Source organism: Zootoca vivipara, chromosome 3, assembly GCF_965207765.1.
Source record: "Zootoca vivipara chromosome 3, rZooViv2.hap1.1, whole genome shotgun sequence".
Classification (NCBI taxonomy): domain Eukaryota; kingdom Metazoa; phylum Chordata; class Lepidosauria; order Squamata; family Lacertidae; genus Zootoca; species Zootoca vivipara.
Genome location: NC_142586.1, coordinates 19,603,234 through 19,626,518, shown reverse-complemented (window position 1 = coordinate 19,626,518; position 23,285 = coordinate 19,603,234). Strand labels below are relative to the sequence as shown.

At 43.9% G+C, this 23,285-nt stretch overlaps 1 protein-coding gene across 4 annotated transcripts; it reads right to left on the bottom strand.

The window, feature by feature from the left end:
- Positions 1-768: 768 nt before the first annotated feature.
- UBXN2A (UBX domain protein 2A) lies at positions 769-22,700 on the bottom strand. Of its 4 annotated transcripts, none has more exons than XM_060272448.2 (7): positions 22,562-22,700; positions 16,302-16,352; positions 10,863-11,001; positions 9,444-9,557; positions 7,481-7,614; positions 5,225-5,383; positions 769-3,337 (listed from the first exon to the last, which is right to left on the bottom strand). In XM_060272448.2, exons 2-7 carry the CDS (start codon positions 16,340-16,342, stop codon positions 3,145-3,147), a joined length of 780 nt encoding a protein of 259 aa, XP_060128431.1. In that variant the 5' UTR covers positions 16,343-16,352; positions 22,562-22,700; the 3' UTR covers positions 769-3,144. The 4 variants fall into 4 exon arrangements, with proteins under 4 accessions (XP_060128431.1, XP_060128432.1, XP_088521779.1 ...); XM_060272449.2 differs by having other exon boundaries at positions 22,431-22,656; XM_088665653.1 differs by having other exon boundaries at positions 10,859-11,001; positions 22,562-22,647.
- Between the last annotated feature and the right edge of the window lie 585 nt (positions 22,701-23,285).

Sequence of the window (23,285 nt, the reverse complement as noted above, 5' to 3'; positions counted from 1 at the left end):
AGGAGGTGTTTGAGGGATACGTGAGGATCAGGCACTTCCCTTATGGAGGGAAAACTGGGTGTTGGCAGGATGTGACACATGGGGAAGTTCCACCTTTTCTGGGATGTCCTGGCTGTCATTGGAGGAAGACTGCACTGGTTGTTAATGATTTACTTGGTTACAAAATCTCAATAAAAGGGGGCTCCTGCTTTTGCTCTGGGTCACCCCCGGAATATACTACCTTTGTGTTGCGTCTGTTTGCCACCTCAACAACCAACATCTGCTGTGAAACCTCTTCCACACAGCTGGATTCAGCAGAACATGAATAACTTCTGCATGGGACAATAACACAGGTCATTCTCCTCACTCTTGTTTAGATTTTCACTGGGAAACACCTCTGCAGTTGGCCCTTGCATACGTTGCCATTGTGATGTGGAGTCTGGCTACATCATTTTTTAAATGCATGAATCCGTTTTGAGTTATGGCTTAACAAAACTGCACTCTTTTTCTCCAGCAAACAGAGGACTTCCCTGTCAATTCCTCTGCTCAGTGAATCCGTTTTGAGTTATGGCTTAACAAAACTGCACTCTTTTTCTCCAGCAAACAGAGGACTTCCCTGTCAATTCCTCTGCTCAGTGGTACCAGCGTAAGGCAGTTGACTACTGCACTAGCCCCTTCTCTTGGTCATCAGGCAGAAACCATTTTTGACCAAGCCCAGTATTCAGGATGACACCTCAGCTGTAAGAAAGCTCCCACTGCAACTGACAATAAATAATCATCCCAACAGTATTAACATCAGCAAAACTTTAACAGGTGAAAAGTACAAAATATATATAGGCCTTCATGGATCTAAAACACAAGTTACATGGAGAACAAAAAGAAATAACTGTACCCAACAGTCCTGGGGGAGAACTGTATGTCTGAAGAACCCTTTGACAGGTGGACTGCCCCACCAAGAATGGCAACTCACAGATAAAGCCGTTTCCCATCCTCCAGTAGTATCTGTGTGCAACAGTCTTGACAACCAGGATGCAGATAAGCAGCGCCCCAAAAATGTGATTGCCACCTGTTTCTGACCAACATTCCTATAACTAGAAGATGAGAACTAAAGTCCTCGTTGTTCAGTGCCCTTCCTGTCACAGAGTGGGATGGGGATAAAAGCTGCCATTTTTGGAAATTAGGCAAATTCATCTTATAAAGATACATAAGACTATAAAAACAAACAAACAACTGAAGAAACCTTAAAACTCTCTTCTGCTTCCTGCATACATGTCTGGTTGTATCTGCACTGCAGGCGGGCAGGTGAGAGGCCATGGCTTGACTAGGACGAACATAGCTCTTTGTTTTCCAGACCTGTCTTCTTCAATGACCATTCCACCGGGTCATGAAGCAGCCAGCTGTGAAGAATTAATACCTGAATTTCTCTCTATCTCCTTACCATAGGGCAGAGGTTTTCAAGCTGTTTGAGTCCGTAGCTCCCTTGACCAACTACATGCTTTCTGTCGCACCCCTGTGGGGCTCAGGAGCATAGTTATGTCACCCCTTGCCTGCAGAGCTGCCAGAATCTCACCCTTTTTCGAACATCTTCCCTTGTGGAGGGTTCCCTCATTCTCCTCTCCCCTCCCCTCCCCTCCCCTCCCCTTGGGAGTCCTCTGGGCAACCGCTGCTGTCGCCCCTGGTCTCTGAGCTGCCCCAAAGAGAGGTGCCTCCTCACATTGATGCACAGGGGTCTGGGACTTGTTTGTCCCCCTTGCTTGCTTACTCTGAGGTCACTTCAGCTCCTGACAACCAGCACCCCCTTGACCAGTCCCAGAGGCACCATTCGCCTGGGGAACTTCTAGCCAGGGCTGCTGCAACAAACAGCTATGCAAGCCTTTGGGTGGCAGAGATGCGAGACAGCATAAAAGGAGGGAGGGAAGGACAGAGGCCAGTGTTGCCCGCGGCAACCCTGACTATCATTCAAGGCAATAATAATAATAATAATAATAATAATAATAATAATAATAATAATTCCTCCAGAGGGGGGGTGTAATCCAGCAACACCTGCATTCTAACTCTTAAAAAGCAACATACTCAGATAAGCCCATGCCAAATACATCTGATGGTTTTTAAGACAAGCTTTAAGGTGAAAACATGTCCCTTTTATTCAGTGAGACTATTCAGTTGTGACATGGTACGATGTCACAATGAGAACGTACCATTTCATAATGCATGTGTGATTAGTTGTGGGAAAGTGCCCCTAAAGCTTCCTGACCTGTGCCAAACTTGCAGCTGAACTTTTGAATTAATACTTCTCAAGACAATGAGTTGTTCATCTCATATACTTCCATCTCAGTAGCTAAAAATACTATCCCAAGCACATAAGTGCAGAAGTAAGTTCTACTGAGATCAGTGGAGTTCACTTTCAAATAAATTTTTCAAGACGATGAGCATAATGTATGGATCTAATGGCACAAAACATGATTAAGGCTGCAGTCCTACAGTCACTTAAGTGTAAGCCCTGCAGAACTTTTACTTCTGAGTAGAGATGTATAGGATTGTATTGTAAGACATGAATCGGCAGATATGTTTTCAAGGAAGGTAGCAACTACTTCAAAATTTAGAAACTATTGCCTCAGATGTTAAAATTAGTTTTAGCTTTAAATGTGAATATTAGCCTCCCATAAATTTTGCACTGTGGCACTGAGAAAACAATAAAGCATATTGGGCTAGAGCAAAAAGCAAGAATAGTATCAACCGGCAGTACCTTCGAAAAGCAAGGTGCATTTTCACCCGATTGTAACTAAAAGTGCGAACAAAAGCCTAGGAGTTTCTCTAGAATGCCCCTTTGCAAGACTATCACAGCTATCTAGCTGACAAAACACACAGCTTAAGATGGCTAGCCTGGTGAATTATTGCCCATTATATTCTATTTAGGTTGATAAATAGAGGAAAAAGAGAGAGAGAATGCACTGGAGTCAGTACAGCACATGCTATATGACTTTTCCAACAAGCGCTGCAGATGTTATACACCACAAATATTGCTATTGATTTCTTTTTGGGGTTACATACACCACCTGGGCTTTGGTAAAACAAACCCAGCCAAGCAACAGTTTGGTGGGTACCATCTACTTCTTCTCCAAGACTACACCGCCATTGTATTTTAGGCAATCTTCAGAAAGGATGCTAGGACAAACTCTGAAAAGGCTCTCTATTTTTTTTAAGTCTCTGAACAACGACAGCATTTTTCAAATTAGCCTCCTCTAAGGTGAGAGATTCATTCAGCAGCTCGTGAAAAGGAAGCGATGTGGTCAGCGTGAAAGGACTTCTTCCTTGATGTCCTTGGTAATTTGCTATGAAGTCTCTGACGTGCCATATTCTAGGAAGAAAAGCAAATACACATTTTTTAAGCATGTGGGTGGTATTCAACTAAATTTTACTCATCGAGTCGACATATTAAAATTAACGAGCATGAAAAAGTTAGGTCTGTAAATTTCAACAGGTCTACGGTAAAAACCAAGCTGAATACCACCGTTATTTTGAATCATTTAGGGTACAGATACAGTAAGGAAAGGGTGGTTCAGGGAAACATGTTTTTGACAGAACACTTACGTTGCCCAGTGAGTGGCATGTCCACTCAGAATCTGGTTTGTGTCGACTCAGCCTTGTTCACCACTAGGGTAAGTGTGCAAAATGTTTATTAGAATAAATCCATTTAAGCCTTTGCAAGTTGGTTCAATTGAAGGGAGAAGCTCTGATCTTTGGCAATTCTCATAAATAATCTATCTAAACTGGTATGTAAACAGCTTAGAGATTTCTTCTTTTTTCTTCTTCACTTTATACATTTTGTAAAATAAATAAATTAAATATCCAAATGAACTAAGCTGCATACTGATGGATTTAACTGTAAAGCTGCCAGTGTCGCTCTTTGAGAATATGTCCAGCCATTAATAGCAAGAAGGATCATCCTTTATCACCCTCAAATCCATAGATTGCCCTTCCCATAAAAACCTAATTTTGCCATTGCTTTATGCACAATAATTCTCTAGGAAATGTAATATCCTGTTTAACCCAAAGTAGACGAAGTGCTTTTCTTCAGAGCCTCTTCAAACTTTCAAATAGGCTGATCCTATGCATGTTTATTCAGAAATCATTCCCGGTGAGTTCAACAGGACTCTCTATGTATCCATGCACAGAACTTCATACCAAAGTAACTAAACCTGAGAAATAATAAGAACAGGAGACAAGGGGAATGTTTTGTTCTGTCTGCAGTAGAGTGTTCTGTACAGCCAGACTTTTCATTGTTAATAAACATATGTCTTCTGGTACAAAGCATGCATGCAATCAGGGATATGTGCTCATATAGTACCCCCTTCCTTACCCTGCAATACCTGTAAGATGACAATAGAGGGTGTTCTGAACAAAATGATGAAATGATTGGCAAGCACTGTTAGTCTTATGTGAAACTATGTAACTATGTAAAAACAAGTTCTTGGCGTTATGAAATCAAGAAAGTAGGGTTTACAACACTAGATATAACCAGAACATATGATTCTAAGCTTTTCACAAGTGGGACGCGGGTGGCGCTGTGGGTTAAACCACTGAGCCTCTTGGGCTTGCCGATCAGAAGGTTGGCGGTTCGAATCCCCGCGATGGGGTGAGCTCCCGTTGCTCGGTCCCTGCTCCTGCCAACCTAGCAGTTCGAAAGCTCGTCAAAGTGCAAGTAGATAAATAGGTACCGCTCCAGCGGGAAGGTAAACGATGTTTCCGTGCACTGCTCTGGTTCGCCAGAAGCGGCTTAGTCATGCTAGCCACATGACCTGGAAGCTGTACGCCGGCTCCCTCGGCCAGTAAAGCGAGATGAGCGCCGTAACCCCAGAGTTGTCCACAACTGGACCTAACGGTTAGTGGTCCCTTTACCTTTAAGCTGTAACAAATCCAAAGACTTTGTGCTAACTGGCCCATGCAAAACAAAGCAGTACTACAAATTTTCATTTTGAAAACTATCACGTTTGGGACTTAAGAAAAATGGTATTAAGTCAAAACTAAATGTCTGGTCTCAATGACTTCATTCTGAAAACCCAGATAGGTCTGAGATTCTTTCCATGGAATTCTTTCCATGTTACAATCTCTTCCTCTTTAAGCCTATATGAACATTTACCTGGGGGTCCCGTTGAACTCAACAGAGTTTAATTCTAAATAGACATGTACAGGATTGCAATGCATTGCACTTGTAAGGGTGTGTGTTAATACGATCGGTTCTTACCTATGAGAAATATTAAAGTTTTGTACTATCCTTGTTCCATCTGCTAGCCAGATCTGGATACTAGTAATGGGTTCTGAATGATTTAATACCACTGTTGTTTTTCTCTTTTCAATTTCTTCTACATCTCTTTTTACTTTAGAAATTATTCTTGGTGTGGCACTGCAAAGTAAAAGAAAACAACATGAACTCAAACAAGGTAATACCACCTCTTCAAGAAGGGTCAGACTCAGGCCACACACTGTCTATTCTTATTTTCTGATGACTTCAAAATGCTTCTAAAAGGCTAGATAGCTTTAATCCCTTCAACAACAAATAGATTAAACAATAGCATTTTCACTACATCCTTAAAGGATGTTTAAATTAAGAATTTTTCAATCTATTTGATAACGTTAAAAAAGTGCATTTGAGGCTGGCAGAATAACTCAAGAATAAGTATGTAAAAACTGCTATCTCATTAAAATCCCTGTTCTGATTTTAAGCTAGTAGGGACTTTACTATTCCAGTTCCCTCTTCGAGGGAGCAATGATTTATAATTTTCCTCTTTCTGGCTTTATTGTTTGAAATAGATTCTCGTTCAACCTTGCCATAGACTTTATTTGTATTTTTACTGGAAAGACGGTGATATCACTATTTTAAATCAATCAATCAATCAATCATAATATCTACAAGAAATCTGAATGTCAAAATTATGCTTGAGAAAAAAACAATTTCTAGGAAATAGAATAAGCTCTATCAACCGATAAGATTGTGTCTACCCATCAACACCTCCTGAAACTTTGAACTCAGGGAGAACTTGCATATTTTTTTGATAGCCCCTTCCAGTAAAAGGAGCACACTTGGGTCCGGGCCATTGTCAAGTGCAGAAGGGCTCCCAGCAGTAGCATTTTAACATTGCAACCTTCCTTCCTCACCATACAAGCTTCATTTTTAATGGAAAGCATTAAATTCGCACATGTATGGTAGAGCCAACCTGTTGCCTTGTACACGCAATGGCAGAGGACTATTTCCTAAGTAGAGATTTTTTTGGCCAGCATCTCCTCCCCCACTATAGGTCACACCTGCGACATATTTACAATGGGACACAGTCCCAATGGATCAGCATAAGGGATTTCACCCCCCCCCCCAGTGACCTGGTCTGGATAGGGTTCAATACTTTCCCAGCAACAATGGCTAGTCAGGTAAACAGGTCGGGTTAATGGGGCTAATTATATATTGTCAGAACAGTAAGACCAATTAGGCAGCCTAATGAACTATTGCCCTGCACTGTTGAAAGGGAATTTGCACAATGGTGATTGATAAAGGAGCTGTTCCGTTGCTATGGTTGTTGCTATAGCAGTTTCTGCATTTACTGTTCTTTTTTGCGTCAGTCCTGTATTCACTTTACCGGGAATATGCCTCATTGGGACTCAGCGGGACTTGCTTCTGAATAGATGTTTAGAATTACAAAGTTAACATCATTACTAATGATTTGTTAGTTGCTGATGAGGTAGAACCAGGCAGAGGGCCTTCTCGGTAGTGGCGCCCGCCCTGTGGAACGCCCTCCCATCAGATGTCAAGGAAATAAACAACTATCTGACTCTTAGAAAAGCCCTGTTTAGGGAAGTTTTTAATATCTTGATGTTTTATTGTGTTTTTAATATTCTGTTGGGAGCTGCCCAGAGTGGCTGGGGAAACCCAGCTAGATGGACGAGGTATAAATAATAGTTATTATTATTATTACAGTGGTACCTCGGGTTACAGATGCTTCAGGTTACAGACTCTGCTAACCCAGAAATAGTACCTCGGGTTAAGAACTTTGCTTCAGGATGAGAACAGAAATCGCGGGGCAGCAGTGCGGCGGCAGTGGGAGGCCCATTTAGCTAAAGTGGTACCTCAGGTTAAGAATGGTTTCAGGTTAAGAACAGACCTCCGGAATAAATTAAGTTGTTAACCCAAGGTACCACTGTATTACTACTAATATCCTGTGCTGGTGCAAACCGACTGCAGCAGTAGCCACCATAAGAGGATTAGGTCTTAAAGCAAGTTGCCCATCTCTCCTTTACAAGTTATAATCAAAATCTTGAGAGGCAGACTAAACCTATGGGAAAACCCTGTTGATATTGTAATCCTATGCATGTCTACTCTGAAGTAAGCCCCGCTGAGTACTCCCAGATAAGTGGGTATTGGATTTCAGTCTCAAAGAAGGAAGCAAGAGCAACAACCTTAATTATTTCCCCAAACCGTATTTTAGTCTTATAGAAACGCCAGGCTCTTCACCTTCCTAATCTGTAGCCTTGTCCAGAGAAAGGATGGAACAGTGGCTTCCTCAAAGCATACACCTCGTTCTTCTTATCGTCTACCTTAATGTCCACCTCTTCTTTATCACAAATCTTCTGCAACTCAAGAGGCAGCTCCCTTTAAAATAAACGTAGAAAAAGTTCCTATGCATGTGAAAAGTGATATTTTAAAGGAGATTTTAGTTGAAAGGAAAAACCCACGATAGCCACTGTTACAGGAATTCTAAGGTCTCAAATATAGAATAGATGTTGATAATTGCACAAGGTAAACACACATACTGTACGTAGGTATATAAACCACATCTAAAATGGTACAGGAGAGCAATCCAAACCAGGGGAAGTTCCTGAAGGGATTCCTCTCCTATATCTTTGAACCTCTTTTGTATTAACTGTCATTGTTTGCTCTGCACTGAGAGATGTCTGACCAACATCCTGATGTTTTGTGTAAATTGTGTCTGGAACTATGTGAAACTTGCTAAATCCTTAGGAATATCACACCTTGGCCTGCCTGAGCCACAGTAATCCCACCTTATGTGTGATGTAATTTCTGACTGTTTGTAGAGGGGATGTCCTCCTCCATGCCAAAATGCAAACCCTTAAAAGAGATGTTTCTTCTTGGTTCTGGGACTCTCTTGCCTCCTTGCTAGGAGGGAGGGAACTCTGTTGCAACAGAAAAATAAGGATCTGCTTTGCTTTCACTGCATCCTGCCTCCAACAATTTATGTCTGACTGACCGATCATGGGCTTAGGGGACTCAGTCCCTTGGGGAGTTAGGCAGAAAAAGCCAACCAACCCCATTTTTCTATATCACCACAATTACATAAGAGCAACAACATAGGCCATGGTTTATGGCAAACTTGGGCTCATGGTTTGTCCCCTTCAGACAAACTATGAGCTATAACCATGGCTTATTCTTGGATTCACAGCTCACAGTCTGTCTGGAGCAAGCCCAGGTTCATACAATGCACTAAGCCTGGAGCGGGGAACTGTCCAGACACACAGCAGGCATTCTCAGAGTTCAATGGCACATTTCAACCAGGCAAAAACACCCATGGAGGCCGTGAAGGTGGACCAGTGAATGGCATGACCTAAGGCAGTGGTTCCCAACAGGTGGTCCGCGGACCCCCAGGGGTCCGCGAGCTATGCCAGAGGGGTCCACAAGATGCTATTAGAATAAAAAATATATTAAATATATTTTGTATGATAACAGATTTTTTTGTTTTGGCCGCTTCCTGCATGAGCAGAGTCTAGCGCAGAGTCTGTTTTGCAAAGAGGCAGTGCGCGCATTCTACTAACGCTCACCTCCCCAAGATGCTTTGCGCGCGTCGGCTTCATTTGTGCGCTACTGCGCAGGTACCCTGTCTTCTCCATTCCCCTCCCTCCTCCCTGGCGCGCGCTGCCTCTTTGCAAAACAGTAGTGTTTGTAAACAAAGCAAGCATTTTCTTCCATGTGTTTCATGAAAAACAAATATAGGAATCGGCTCGACATGCAGTCGGATTTCAGAGTGAGAGTTTCAAGTTTGGAACCTAATATTTCAGAAATAATGGACTCAAAGGACAGATTTAACTCATCTCATTAAGAACTGAAAATTAAAACTAACTGTATACTGATGGAGTACTCTGTTGTAACTGTAAAAAACGTATAAATATAAAATATAAAAAGACTCTTAATTTGGCTCTCACTTTTTAATTTTAGGATTAGGAATTAATGGGGGTCCTTGTCACAATAGCGGCTCGATGAGGGGTCCTCGAGAAACTTTTGTTGGGAACCCCTGACCTAAGGAGAGAGTGCATGTGGCTGGGGAGGTGGTATGGTCTACGAAAAATCCCAAGGGCCAAATTTGGAAAGCTGCATTTGCCTCCCAGGCCTCCTCATCTCTGTGCTAAGCCAGGGGAGAAACAAAGCTGTGCTGGTGCAATTTGGCTCAACATACAAAGCTGACTTGCCCTTTTTTAATCGAGTCCAAGAAGCGCTGGTTTGCAACGTCTGTGTAGCTTCGGAGCTCGCCATCATTCACCGTGAATCCATTTTTCCATAATTTAATTGTTGTATCAACCTGCAAAGCAAAATAAACTCAAATGAACATTATGTCACAAGCAAGCAAGCAGCAGGTTCATAAAACATATCCAAATAAAACAGAGGAAAGCAGCATAGGAAGCAGCCTTATGCCAAGTCATTCATTGGCCCACCAGCTTAGGGTTTATTTACAATAGGGGTCAGCAAACTTTTTCAGCAGAGGGCCGGGTCCACTGTCCCCCAGACCTTCTGAGGGGCAGGACTATATTTTGAGGGGGGGAGGAAAGAATGAAGTCCTATGCCCCACAAATAACCCAGAGATGCATTTTAAATAAAAGGACACGTGCTGATTCCCGGACCGTCCGCGGGCCGGATTTAGAAGGCGATTGGGCAGGATCCGGCCTTAGTTTGCCTACCAAAGTTTGCTGACCCCTGATTTACAATGACTAGGCAGTGACTCCCCAGGGATTCAGACAGGGCCCTTTCCCAACCCTTCCCAGAGATACCAGGAATTGCGCACGGGGGAACATTTGTACCTTTCGGGGTATGGCTTATATTCCTTGAATGCTTAAAAATCCTGCTATGGCTTATTTTATGGGTATGTCTTAAAATATGAGAAACAGGGTATGCAGAACATTTGCTCAGCTATTGGCTTTGCAACAACTGAACCTAGACCAATCTATGCGAGTGCTGTCACCAACAAGGAATGAGTTGGTTTTTAGTATGCACTGGGACTAGAAAATCCTACCAGAACATCTGGATCTGTAGATTTAGAAAATAAAGGGCATGGACATGGGGGGACACACATATATATTCCACTCCTACCTTCCTTATCTTTATTACTTGCATTCTGGGTGGGTGGTAGATTTCAAGGGGAGGGTGGGTCCTCTGGAGAGAACAGTTTAGCTGTCTCTTAGTGCAGACTCAAATCATTCCACAGCCACTGCTGCCATGAACCAGGATTTGGCACCAATTGCAGCAATTGTAGCAGATATGTTCTATGCTTATGATAATACTTTATCCTCTTGCTAATCATGCTGTTTTAAATGTGCATTTTATATTTGACTTCCTTTAGTAATGAATTCTTTAAGATACTATTTCAGTTTCCCATTAATTATGTTGCTTTGAATGTATACTTGAATTTGTTCAGTACAGACTAATGTTTTATTCTGGATGGTTTTATTTGATATTTTAACATAGGTTGTAAACCGCTTTGATTTACCCCCTTTAAAATTATAAAGTGGCACAGAAATGTAATTAAGAAGAAGAAGACAGCTTGTAGTTCTGCACACGTTAAAAGAAAAACCTTAAACAAAATTGTACATGACAACTTAAACTCACATACTCTATTTTTAACTTGAGACTGTTGAGTGCATACAGCTCCAAATTTCTGTGCTTCTTCAAAAAGGTCATCAATGAAAAGATCACAGCCTTTCTGGTCTGTTCCATCATGAATCTGGTTGTCAGTTCTAGGTTTGCAAGCCCTGCAAACGAAAAAGGGAAGAGGAGAAAAGGAAGGTGCATATGAAACACATTGCTTGACTTAAACCACATGTCTATTGGCCTGTCGGTTATGTTAAATTTGAACCAACCATTCTTGTAAGCATTCCAGAAAATTATGAGTGTGCACCTTGTCCTTAATACTGCGCAGTAAGATAGGAGTTATCACAGATCAGGCCAGCCATGGAACAGGAGGCTCACAACTCCCTAAACACCAGCAACAGCTAGTTATATTTATTTGAAAGTATCTTCTGCTCAACAAGGCAGCCTCAGTAATGTCCCTGGAATCAGAAAAACCATGCTCCACAGCCTGCACATCAGACGAGGTAGTTAACTTGTGGGGCTTGCACTTTGTAATGGCCTGCTCTGTATTACAAGTCTCCTTGCATTCTATAACGTCCCAGTTCAGATTTATAATTTTTGTTCTCAAAGTAAACTTAGTGGTGTTTCTGGTTATATTTCAACCCAGCTACCAAGTGTCACGTATAAGGCCAAATTCGGTAGGGTGGGGTGTGCAGTGGGGGAATTCATATGCTGTACAAAAGGAGTACGCACCTGTCCACAGGCTGCTTCCAAGGTAGAACCAGATTTAATGTGGCCTGGCAATTGGCTCATTTTGATATGAACCATCTAGATGTGCTTCACGTTCCTTTGTTAACTGCAAGTGTAGCTATCCTTGTGCTTCACTTCACTGTGGCACTTGGCAGTCTATTCCTTGTAGTAAGACAAGAGGACTAAATACAGCGGTATTTCGGGTTACAAACGCTTCAGGTTACAGACTCCGCTAGCCCACAAGTAGTACCTCGGGTTAAGAACTTTGCTTCAGGATGAGAACAGAAATTGTGCTCCGGTGGCACGGCGGCAGCAGGAGGCCCCATTAGCTAAAGTGGTGCTTCAGGTTAAGAACAGTTTCAGGTTAAGAACGGACCTCCAGAACGAATTAAGTTCTTAACCTGAGGTACCACTGTATGTGTCATTTTAATGGGCCCTGGTTTATTATCTTTTTGTTTTCGAATGCAAGCCGCCTTGAGTTTCTTTGCAAATCAAGCGGAGTGTAAAAGTTATATATGAGCACGGCAGGACTGTTAAGGTCTGTAAGATCCTGCCTTGCTGCAGATTTTACTAGATGATTCTCCAACCTTTCTCAACTTCTTCTCGTGTTTCAGTTTGCAGATTCATCTCCAGCTCCTCTCTCTTATTTATAAAATATGTTCCCTAGTCTTTAGTCGAAAAATATTCTTTGGGTGACAACATTAGCAAGCAGAGATATCCTTCACAGTCAACTATCTAGTAACACTGTATCTATCTAGCTTAAGAACAGACTTAAACTGAGCATTACTGAAGGGTAGTCACTGTATTTGTATGTAATATACCATGTGCACATTTTTTAAACAACAACAACCCTGGAGCACATTTAATTATTGATCTTAATAATTCTAAATAATTAAAGAACTTAAGATGGTAATAGAATATGCATGTCTGAAGTGGTCCATTTATACTTTATGCATAAACAAAGATCCACAATGCAAAAGCGAGTTAGACATTAAACTGATTAACAGCTCTATGGATAATTTACTTTACAGTGCAATCTTATGTGTGTTTATTCAGAAGTCCGTTCCACTACATTCAACGGGGCTGTAACAAACCCCTATGTTCTGGTGTAGACCTAAAGAGTATCTGGGATTCAGAAGTGCTCCTGAGGAAACCGTATCTTGGATTTTGTGTCTAATATATTTTCTCCATTTCAAATTGTTTTTCTTCTTAGGCAGAAAATAGAGTGAAGCCCCTTCTCTTTCTCCCTTTTCCAAAATAAACTTTTTACACAATGACATTTGGTTAAATTGGATTTTTTAAAAATAAAAATCTTAGCTTGACTCTGAGGCTTCCCAAAGCTGGGTGGTTGGTTTTTTTTGCAAGGAGTCACGAGAAAAAAAGCAGCCACTGCCAATGAGTCTCAGCAGCTGCCCCTGTTGCATGTCCTGCCTGGCCTGCTCCTTGTCAAAAGAGCATTTTCCTCCTCGGAGTGGATATTGAACCCTTTCCCCAGGAGGGCTTTGCGCTCTTTCTGCAGACCCCGTGCCTTGGGAGCTATGTCGGCTCTCCTACCTCTCCTTTCTGTATTGGGCTCACAGAAACAGCAGCTGGGAGGGCCATGGGTAGATTCCATACCCATCAACTCCCAGATTGAAAAATACAGGATCAGCAGCAGCGTGGCACCGGAAGTCACTTCTACGCATGTCCAGACATGCGTAGAAGCGACTTCCGGTGCCGGCACTGCCCGACTTCCGGTGCCCAGACAAGGGCAGAGTGGCATCCGAAATCAGTTCTGCGCATGTCCAGACATGCGCAGGAGGAGCCTCCCTGGCCAGCAGGAGCTGCTTTAAAAATCTGGGGGATATTTCGCCATTCAGGATAACAGCGGGAAACGGCTTTAAAAACGGGGGTTTCCTGCGAAAAACAGGAGACTTGGCAGCTATGGTAGATTCCCACTGGGAATGCTGTGGCATTGTATGTTCTGCATGTTGTGATGCACATATGTGCATGTTGTGATGGAGGAGGAGGAGGAGAAGAAGAAGAAGAAGAAGAAGAAGAAGAAGAAGAAGAAGAAGAAGAAGAAGAAGAGGAGGAGGAGGAGTAGTAGTTTGGATTTGATATCCCGCTTTATCACTACCCGAAGGAGTCTCAAAGTGGCTAACATTCTCCTTTCCCTTCCTCCCCCACAACAAACACTCTGTGAGGTGAGTGGGGCTGAGAGACTTCAGAGAAGTGTGACTAGCCCAAGGTCACCCAGGCCCAGCAGCTGCATGTGGAGGAGCAGAGACGCGAACCCGGTTCCCCAGATTACGAGTCTACCGCTCTTAACCACTACACCACACTGGCTGGGGGCATGTCCCTATCACTGTGACTGTCGTTTAGTTAAAAAGGGCCAAAGCTGCACTCACCCCTCACCTCTGGTTAAGAACTTAATTCGTTCTGGACATCTTAACCTGAAACTGTTCTTAACCTGAAGCACCACTTTAGCTAATGGGGCCTCCTGCTGCCGCCGCGCCACCGAAACACGATTTCTGTTCTCATCCTGAAGCAAAGTTCTTAATCCGAGGTACTACTTCAGGATTAGCAGAGTCTGTAACCTGAAGCGTTTGTAACCTGAGGTACCATTGTAAAGCCATACCTCATGTTGTTTCCGCTTCAGGTTACGTGTTTTTGTGTTGCATCGCGCGGCAACCCGGAAGTACCGGAATTGATACTTCCCGGTTTCGTCGCTCACGCATGCGCAGTGCTTCAGCTTGTGTCAGTTCTGTGTTATGGACGGGCCTCCAGAATGGATCTCGTCCATAACACGAGGTTCCACTGTAATTATTATTATTATTATTATTATTATTATTATTATTATTATTTATTATTATTATTACGGTATTATTATTATTATTAAAGGGAAAGGAAAGGGAAAAAAGCCCTATGCAATGGTATATCCAACTAAATAGTTCCACCACTTTTGGCTGTGTAATGCACTTCCATGCACCACCCCTAAATATTTTCTGGGATTTCCTCCCACTCTTTGAAGCAGAGAGAGGAGAAGGCAGGGAACATACATTTTTCTGCTCCAAGTCCAACTATGCAACTGGATACCACCCATGATCTTTCACATTTACGTGCAAACATATGTGCAATTATACAAAACATTTAAGAGAGCATTTAGCGCTCCTAAAATATATAGGTACAAGTGCTGGCTGGCTGGCTGGGGGTGGGATGGGATGGGAAAACCAATTTATCTGCTCTACAAACAAAAGCTGTTTTAGAAGGGAAATGTTGCTTTTGCAAAGCAAACGATCAGAAGAGAGCAGCTTTGTTCTTTAACAGCAAGCTTACCTCGGCACTTTATTATAAAGGAGGTGGCTTAATAACGTGGCATGACAGAAGCCATAACGCTCATTTCAGCCTGCAGCTGCAGCAGCTGTGTCCTTCAAGAGGAGAGGAAACCGTGAACAGGAAGCAAACTAGCCTGACAAAGCATTTAAGGCTCTGCAGGACAAAGGGTTTTTAGAGCATGCGACGTATCCAACAAGTAATGATTAAGGGCTTGTTCCAGCCAGTGCAGGTTGAGACTAACACTACTAGCAGCCTGTCTCACAAATTTAGATGTCATCGTTCGGGCAGAGTAGCCAAATCATTCAAATGCCAGTGTTTCCCTTGGCCTAGATATATTTACGTTGGCAGGCCGATCAGATGGAGAGAACCTCTAGGCTTTCTTGCGTCACCCCTGGATCTGTCCACTAGTCCACAGGCACACCCCCAAATTCAGGTGTTGCGGTCAAATCTTACTCAGAGTAAACCTACTGAAATTAATGGACCTAACTTAGGTTTGTTCATTAATTTCAATGGGTCTGCTGCTCTCAGGAAAGCTTAGCTGGATACCACCAGTGCTTTTTTCTGGGGGGACGCAGGGGTATGCATACCCCTAAACATTTTGTGAATCTTTGTACTTTTGTCCATTTACTGTATTTATTTCCCCTGATTTGAACTATAAAATGGTGATTTTCTTGAGTCAAAATGAGAGTACCCCTAAACATTTTTTAAAGAAAAAAAGCACTGGATACCAATTTTTATCTTTCATTCAGGCACCCAATCTCTGCCTGTAACAATTCCCTTCTCCCTCTTATTCTGTACACAAGCTCCTTCCCTAACAGAAAACCACCTTCCCATGGTAATTATTGTGCAGTCAGTTCCCAAGTTCTCTTTCACATGCTATGGTTCATCTCTGCATGGGCTGGATCTTCAGTTCCCAGTTCCCATGAGTTGCTCCCACTGGTGGAAGGTTGGGTAAAGTCAATTTATATTCATCCCTCCTTCCCTCAACAGCCCTACTGTAGATCTTCCATCCTGGAATAAAGAGAGAGGGGGGGGGAGGGAGACTCCCCTATATGCCTGATGTATCTGGACTTTTGCCACCAGGGCAAAAAGCAACACTCCTCTGGCAGCACGACATGGACCAAATCAATAAGAATGCCTGGGGTCAGGGCCACGGCTGCCAGACAATTATTCCCAAGACCAGCTGGCTTGATAGCCATTTGAAGACCCCAATGGATTTGTCCCTCGAAGTACGTGCCTCAAGAATCCGTTGCAACCTAAGCAATAATGGACCCCTAATTGCCCCACGGGTCACATCTCGACTCCATTACCAAAGGCTCATCTATTAATAAAAAATCAGTTTCATTGTAAGATCATATTTAAAAGGCATGCAATCGCAAACAGCAAAAATGCAACGTAACCCAAAAACACCCACCATTCTCGTTTCAAAGTTCCAGACTTGTTGACTTCTTGCATTGTGCTGCACCTAGCATTAGGGTGAGAGAGAGAGAGAGAGACATCGATAAAAGCCAAGCAAACACATATTTTCCAGACTGAGCAAGATTTTGGAACCATGGAAGTAATTTGTTTGAAATACAGGTTGCTTTTCCCATGAAGGTCTCTGATTCTTATGTAATTTGACAGAGGTTGAATTTCTGCCCGAGTGGCCCACTAGCTGTGTGATCTTAACTTCTGCCAGGCTTAAGAAGAACAGGAAGACACTTATGGGTCCATGCACTCGAACTACTCTGATAGTTAACAAACCACCAAGTTCATGATTAATGTTAACCGTCCCTCCCAAAAACATTTCCAACCATAGCTGGGCATGTGAGGTACTGGGACACAAATGGGTACATGGTATTCTTTTAGGACATGTGGAAATTGGGTAGGGGGCAGACGGGGGTGCCAGGCAACTTGCTCCCATTTAAACCAATACTTCATTTCATTAAAAAAAGAAAACATTGGGGCATCCAACAACAGATCTTCCACATAGTGGGTACTTTGGCCCACTGAAAATTTAATGCCTTGGTAGCATGACAGTCCACAATGGCATAACCTACAACAGCGGAAACAATGTCCTGTGCCACCACAGCTGAAGTCTAATTTACCAACTGTTTCCCAAGCAACTCCTGCCAACATGGAATGGCTGGCATAGGTGTGTGTTTGCCCCAGTGATTATGCCCATGGACAAGGGGGCTACTGCCTCTTCTAGCAATGCACTTCCACACAGAAGCAACACTTGCATCTAGCTCCTAGGTACAACACTAGGATTTATCACCCATGTGCCTCCTTACGCCATTGTCTGGAGCACACACTGTGGTGTTTGCGTGGCAGTAGGCTTGGGCCGTATATTTCATTAATGGTCTTTTCTGTCTTTCCAGGCAGAAAAAAGCTACAATACAACAGATAGACCGCAGGATATCCCTTGTACATATAACTGCAAACACAGAAATAACAGTGTAATCCAAACAAGAAAATATGGCACCTCTCCAAAATAGACAGGGATCAGGCCAGAAATAGCTTACATCTTCATCTGATTGGTATTCATACGGCCAGGAAGAAAATTCATGGTTATCCATAATTATAAGAGAAATCTGCTGCTGGGCCCATAAACGAATGGGAGCTTGCTGTGCTTTCCAAAACATTTTGCCCAAGGCATGGCAAGCCAGGAGAGCTTAAGAAGCAGCTGCACTTCAAATTTCACAAATTAACAGCAGCAAGCTAAACACACGGACGCAAGCTAATCAGAATACAGGTACTGTACTGTTTTGTGTTCTGGAATCGTGTAGGCTGGAAAGATGCTGTGCAGAAATTAACCCAAATCAGGTCAAAGGAAACTGGTAACTGCTTGCACACACGGTCGTCTTGATGGGCTGGGAAACGGCATTCCCATCAATCTCCCTAGCCCAATCTTTTTGTGTTTTCATGGCGCCAAGAGGCAAAACCCAGCATCCTGCTTGCATCAGTCACTGTAACTTGCAGGTGGACTTGGTTCTCCTAGTCCGGAATGGTTTGATGCACTCTTCTAGATAAGCCTCTGGCAGATTTAACACCCACAAGACGACCAACAGCTTCCTAGATAGCAAGAAGGAATTCTATTCCTTGGGATGGCTCCGTCGCTGCAAAGTGTGAAATACATCCTTATTCTAGATCTAATTAGTTCAGCAGATAATATGCGCAGAAGAATTAGGGCAGGCACCCCCAAACTCGGCCCTCCAGCTGTTTTGGGACTACAATTCCCATCATCCCTGACCACTGGCCCTGTTAGCTAGGGATGATGGGAGTTGTAGTCCCAAAGCAGCTGGAGGGCCGATTTTGGGGATGCCTGGATTAGGATAAAATTCAGTGAAGGCCCACGTGGGAAAGAAAGAGCAGGATTTCCACCTGCTAAAAATAGTGCCACTACTAGCAAGCACACTGTTTTGGCCAGTTTGGTACCAGTGGGAGTCCCACCGCCACCAAGGCTAATTGCAACATGGGGAAGCAGATTTTTGTTGCAATCAAAGCTGGGGTGGTTAAGGGTTAAGCCTCTCCATCTTGTGTGCTGTGGTCCCAGTGAAAATCAGCCCCGTGCTTAGTATTAAACAGCAAAAATCAGAAGAAGTTGCTAAAGACAAATGCCTGGTTTGGCCCTTTGGCTACCATACTATGTTTGCTTTTCCCTACTTGTTTGAAAACTAAGCACTCTTAATAAAAAGATCCTGGAACACAAGACTTAATTTTTTTTAAGTAGCAAAAGAATATTCTGAATTAACAGAAGCCATTAAAAAAAAGACCTACAACTTTAGGGGTTTCTCTTCCCTTTTCTCCCTTCCATTTCCTTCTCACTACAATGAGATTCATCCATCCAAATTTATATTTGTTGTTTTGCTTCTAGGATGCTTAGCAGCAGGTCAGAGGCATGCCATCAGCACTGCAACACCAGCCACTTCCCCTCTTAAAGGCACATCTGTCAATAAACCTGGGTACTGAACAACCCTACTAGGTAACTGACCAAAACATTACAATTTTCAAAATAATCAAGTTCAAGCATAACACCTTCATCAGGTTAGCTACCGACAGTGGAAGCCCAAGTACTGAGATGGCAAACTTTATTTCTGGCATTACCCCTAATATGCTCAATCTGAAACACATCAGGATTTGCCGCTTGCTCTCTAAGAATTTTGATACTCACTTAACAGCACAATTCTGAAGGCACATAGACACACTGCCTTCAGTAGGGCTGACCCGCTAGTAAGAATGAAGACCTAAGAGTGCAAGCCTAGACTTGACTACCTATATTTGTCTACTCAGAAGTAAGCCTCGTTAAACTCAATCAGACTTATTGCGAGGTAAGGATTGCAGTCTTAACTGGCTTTTATAGATCATACTTTATGGCATGGGTTTATAACCTTTTGGCTCTTTCTGTACTTTTACCGTGAAATATTTAAATTAGAAAATGTCATTTTATTCAGCATTTATTTCAGCAATTCATCATCTCCCCCCTCCCAATTTTGCAGGTGGGGCTTGAGGTAGAGACTGGCTTACCTAGCCTACTTCCCAAATTCATACCAGACTCCAGACCTGAACTGGGATCTTCCCAATTCATAGCTCAAGTTTCTGAGCTACAGCATTACATAACTTCCAATCAGCTTTACCATCAGCAGGTACTGACAGATCTTCCAGGTGTCAAAAAAAAACAAATTATTGCAGAACATGCTTCCATGGGCCATAGCCAATATTTATAGACAGATGAAATGAATTAAGTAGTACAAAGAGAAGTCTCTCCCCCAGATGCCATGCATTTGTTTTTCTAACAAAGCGAGGCAAAAAAGTCAAGCGATAGAGCGCAAATATATGCAATTCAAATGTGTGCAGGATCAACCTTTCTGTAGAACTTCCTCTAGCCCTTTCCAGCACCTGCGGCAACCAATTTGTACAGTCACACTTTGCTGAATTCCAGTTTGGTAGGGCATCACATTGAAGTCTTCCTTTGAAACTTATTTTTTGGTTTAATAATATCCTGTTGCTTGGATGAGGAACCTGCAGGTCTCCAGGTGTTGCTGGACTCCAATCCCCATCTGCTCCAAGCAGCATGGACAAGGGAACGGTCAAAGATCCATCCATGACTGTCTTAGTGAGAACGTCTCAGAAGAATTAAATCCTTTCCTACTGGCTTCTAGGTATAAGCATTTTTTGTCTAATTTGAGTCCATTTAACCTTTTCTACAAAGGATGACCTGCAGTCTATGGGGCATCCTCCAGAAGCTATAGACTGCAATTCCCGTCACCCGTGGAGAATCTTGGAAGGGACTGATGGGAGCTATGCATCTTTATTAGTTTTGAATGATTTGGGGGAGGCAGCTGTCCCTCCCTACTCCACCCCCTTGGCTACACCCATGCCCTGCATCATAGATGGACCAACTCCTGATGGCATGGCTGATGTCGTGTGGTTCCTTAAGAGTGCTGCGCAGCAGATAATGTGTTTTAAACAGCATATAAATCAGGCATAGGCAAACTTGGCCCTCCAGCTGTTTTGGGTCTACAATTCCCATCATCCCTGACCACTGGTCCTGTTAGCTAGGAGTGATGGGAGTTGTAGTCCCCAAACAGCTGGAGGGCCAAGTTTGGCCATGCCTGATATAAATAAAAGAACAATAATACCCCCCAGTAACTCATTGCATGCCCAGAATGCACGCTACGGTGGAACCAAAGCATCATGCAATTTCTGTATCTTGTCATGTTTGCAGCTGCCCTGACAACGATGAATCAGGGTGCAAAACAACAACAGAGAAGGAAAAAGCAGCAAGTTGTCATGATTCCCTGATATGTCTTTTGCCACACATTTGCATTACTTCTACATTCTGTGCATTGGTTCTCGGCAAATCCCACTGCCATGTCAACAATTCTGTTTCCAAGCTACACCAGAGAAATAGCTTTGCCACTAAGGTTGTTATCTAGCCACCCAGCCACCCCCTTTAAAGATGTGGCTATATGAGTCCTCTGGTAAAACGGCAGAAGGGACATGGGGACATGATACCAACTTCCATTTACCAATCTAACTTGTTAATATCTACACACCAACTAATAACAGCTCCTCAGGGTTTCAGATAGGGGTCTTTTCCAGCCTTTCCTGGAGATGTCAGGGCTTGATTCAGGAACCTTCTACATGCAAAGCGAATGCTCTACACAACTACTGAATCATAGAATTGTAGAGTTGTAGCAGACCCCGCAGGTCATCTAGTCCAACCCCCTTGCAATGCAGGAATCCTGCCCAAAACCATCCCCGGGTGGGCTTGAACCACCAACCTTCCTAGATGCAGCACTAGCAGGCTGTGACCATTTTTAAAATACAGTAAATGCTACAACTAAGCCGATTATCCTCAGAACGGCAGCACATTGTTATAATAAAGGACAATGCAGCTGGTTGCCACCGCGAAAATTTTCATAGTAGTACTTCGCATATATATTTTAGTACTGCATTTGAACAAACCGCACACATAATTGCAATAACTCTTATCGGTAGGCTATAGTGCCATCTGCATGGAAGGGGCAAGTGAGAAGTTTTGAAGCAGCTGCTGCCGCTCCATTCCAAGCACCATTAACAGTGCTGGTTTTTATCTGAGACTACAACTCCCGTCATCCCTGACCACTAGTAATGCTGGCTGGAGCCAATGGTAGATGGAAACTACCATCTGGAGGGCCCCACCTTGCTCATAGCATCCAGCTGAAAAAAACAAAACAAAAACGGACAGCAAGAAGGTCACAGATGCTTGAACTTTGCACCTAACAAACAAGACAGGGTTATTGGGTTGTTGTTTTTATTTTGAGGTTTTATATTTTGATTTTGTTCTGTGAACCGCCCTGAGACCTCTGGGTACAGGGTGGTATATAAATTCAATCAATCAATAATATACGTGAATATGTAGAGTGCTATAAAACCTCCGAAAACCCCAAATGCAAAAGTGCATTTATACTCAGATCCGAAGTTTGGTGGCTGCAATCCTATTTATTATGCGCGCTTGGGAGTAAGCGCCACCTAACTCAATGGGAACGACCTTTAAGTAGACGTAAGGCGAAGAGTTTGGGACGCTACAACCAAAACACATTTATCGGTCCACTGAACGGGGTGTGTGTGAGGGGGCTTACTCGTGAGCAAACACGCTTCCGGACCTGCCTGTAAAGGTTTTTTTTGGGGGGGGGGGCACACTCGGGGAGGGACAGACAGCTCCTTGCATAACGCAGCAGACGACAAACTTTCTGGAACTTCTGACACCAGAGCACCGGTCCGGAACCTTCAAACCCGACGGGGCGATCTCGGCGCAGCCCAAGCAGCCGCTCCATGGTCCCCGGCGCACAAAAAGGACAGATCGCCGTCGGCCCGGTGGGTGCCCACCCAAATTGCCCGTCTCTTTCTCCCTACCCGGAAGCCAGAAGCCCCCCTTCCCCGCCTGAACCTCTCCGATGGAACATCGACCCGGGAGAAAAGAGACGCGCCTTCCTTGCCTGCGCGCAACTTGGCCGAACCCCCGAAGTGTCAAGTCATGCTGTCGCCCGCCCGCCCCGGGATGCGTCAAGTCACTGACCCCCGAGGGCATCGCCAAGGCACCGCCGGGAAGAATTCTCCGGAGCTCCGTAGGGGGTGGAAACCCCACAAACCCGGTTGTTTCCTCCGCCGGTTGCGAGAGGCCCGCGATCCTTTCGCTCTGGCCCTTACCTGCCGCCCCGTCTGCGGGAGGAGAGCAGCCCAATCCCGCCGAAGCGGCCGCCACGCTGCAATGTTTCCCTTCGATTGCGCTATAGCGCCGGCGGACGGGCAGGGGCGGCACCGGAGGCTTTTTTCCGCCCACAGAAGAGGAGGGCCCTGGCGGGGGCGGAGCGGGAGAGGCGGCGCCAGAGGCTCGGGGGCGCGGCGCCTGTCATCGCTCAGGTGTCAATGGCGCGGTGGCGATGCGCCCTGGGTCTCCCCTTGGCTGCAATCGGCGGCGCGCGCAGCTGCTGCTGCTGCACGTTGTTTGCAACCAGAAATTTGTGAGCAAACATGCATAGGATCGCGAATTCTTCCATAGGAAGGGCTCTCATGGGTAGATCAGCGGAGGAACGGTGGAGCTGTCTCCCATAAAGAGCCTGTCCTTCCTTCCTTGTTTATGAACCCCACGGATTTCCACAGGAGTCATTTAGCAACAAGGTGCAAGGCTCAAGATTTTTGTTGCAAGCTTGTCCTGGAGATTGGGGTGGGATAAAAATCCCAGTTGCACATTTATGTGCCACAGTGAGCAGCCTTGACTTTTGACTATACAACGTTTTGTAAAAACTACTGTAAAATAGACTACTGGTAAATGCAGCTCAGATTAAGAGAGACAACAAATTAGTAGTGTAATGGAATTTTGATTGAGTTAGCATTATGAACCAATGTACCCTGTGGTTCTGCACAAGAACTC

Coding starts and splice junctions, on each gene's coding strand:
- UBXN2A (XM_060272448.2), bottom strand. CDS start 16,342: ATGCAAGAAGTCAACAAGTCTGGAACTTTGAAACGAGAATG. Junction 11,002..16,301: donor GGAACTTTGAAACGAGAATG/GTGGGTGTTTTT, acceptor TTTCGTTTGCAG/GGCTTGCAAACCTAGAACTG. Junction 7,615..9,443: donor ACTCGATTAAAAAAGGGCAA/GTCAGCTTTGTA, acceptor TTTTAAAGGGAG/CTGCCTCTTGAGTTGCAGAA.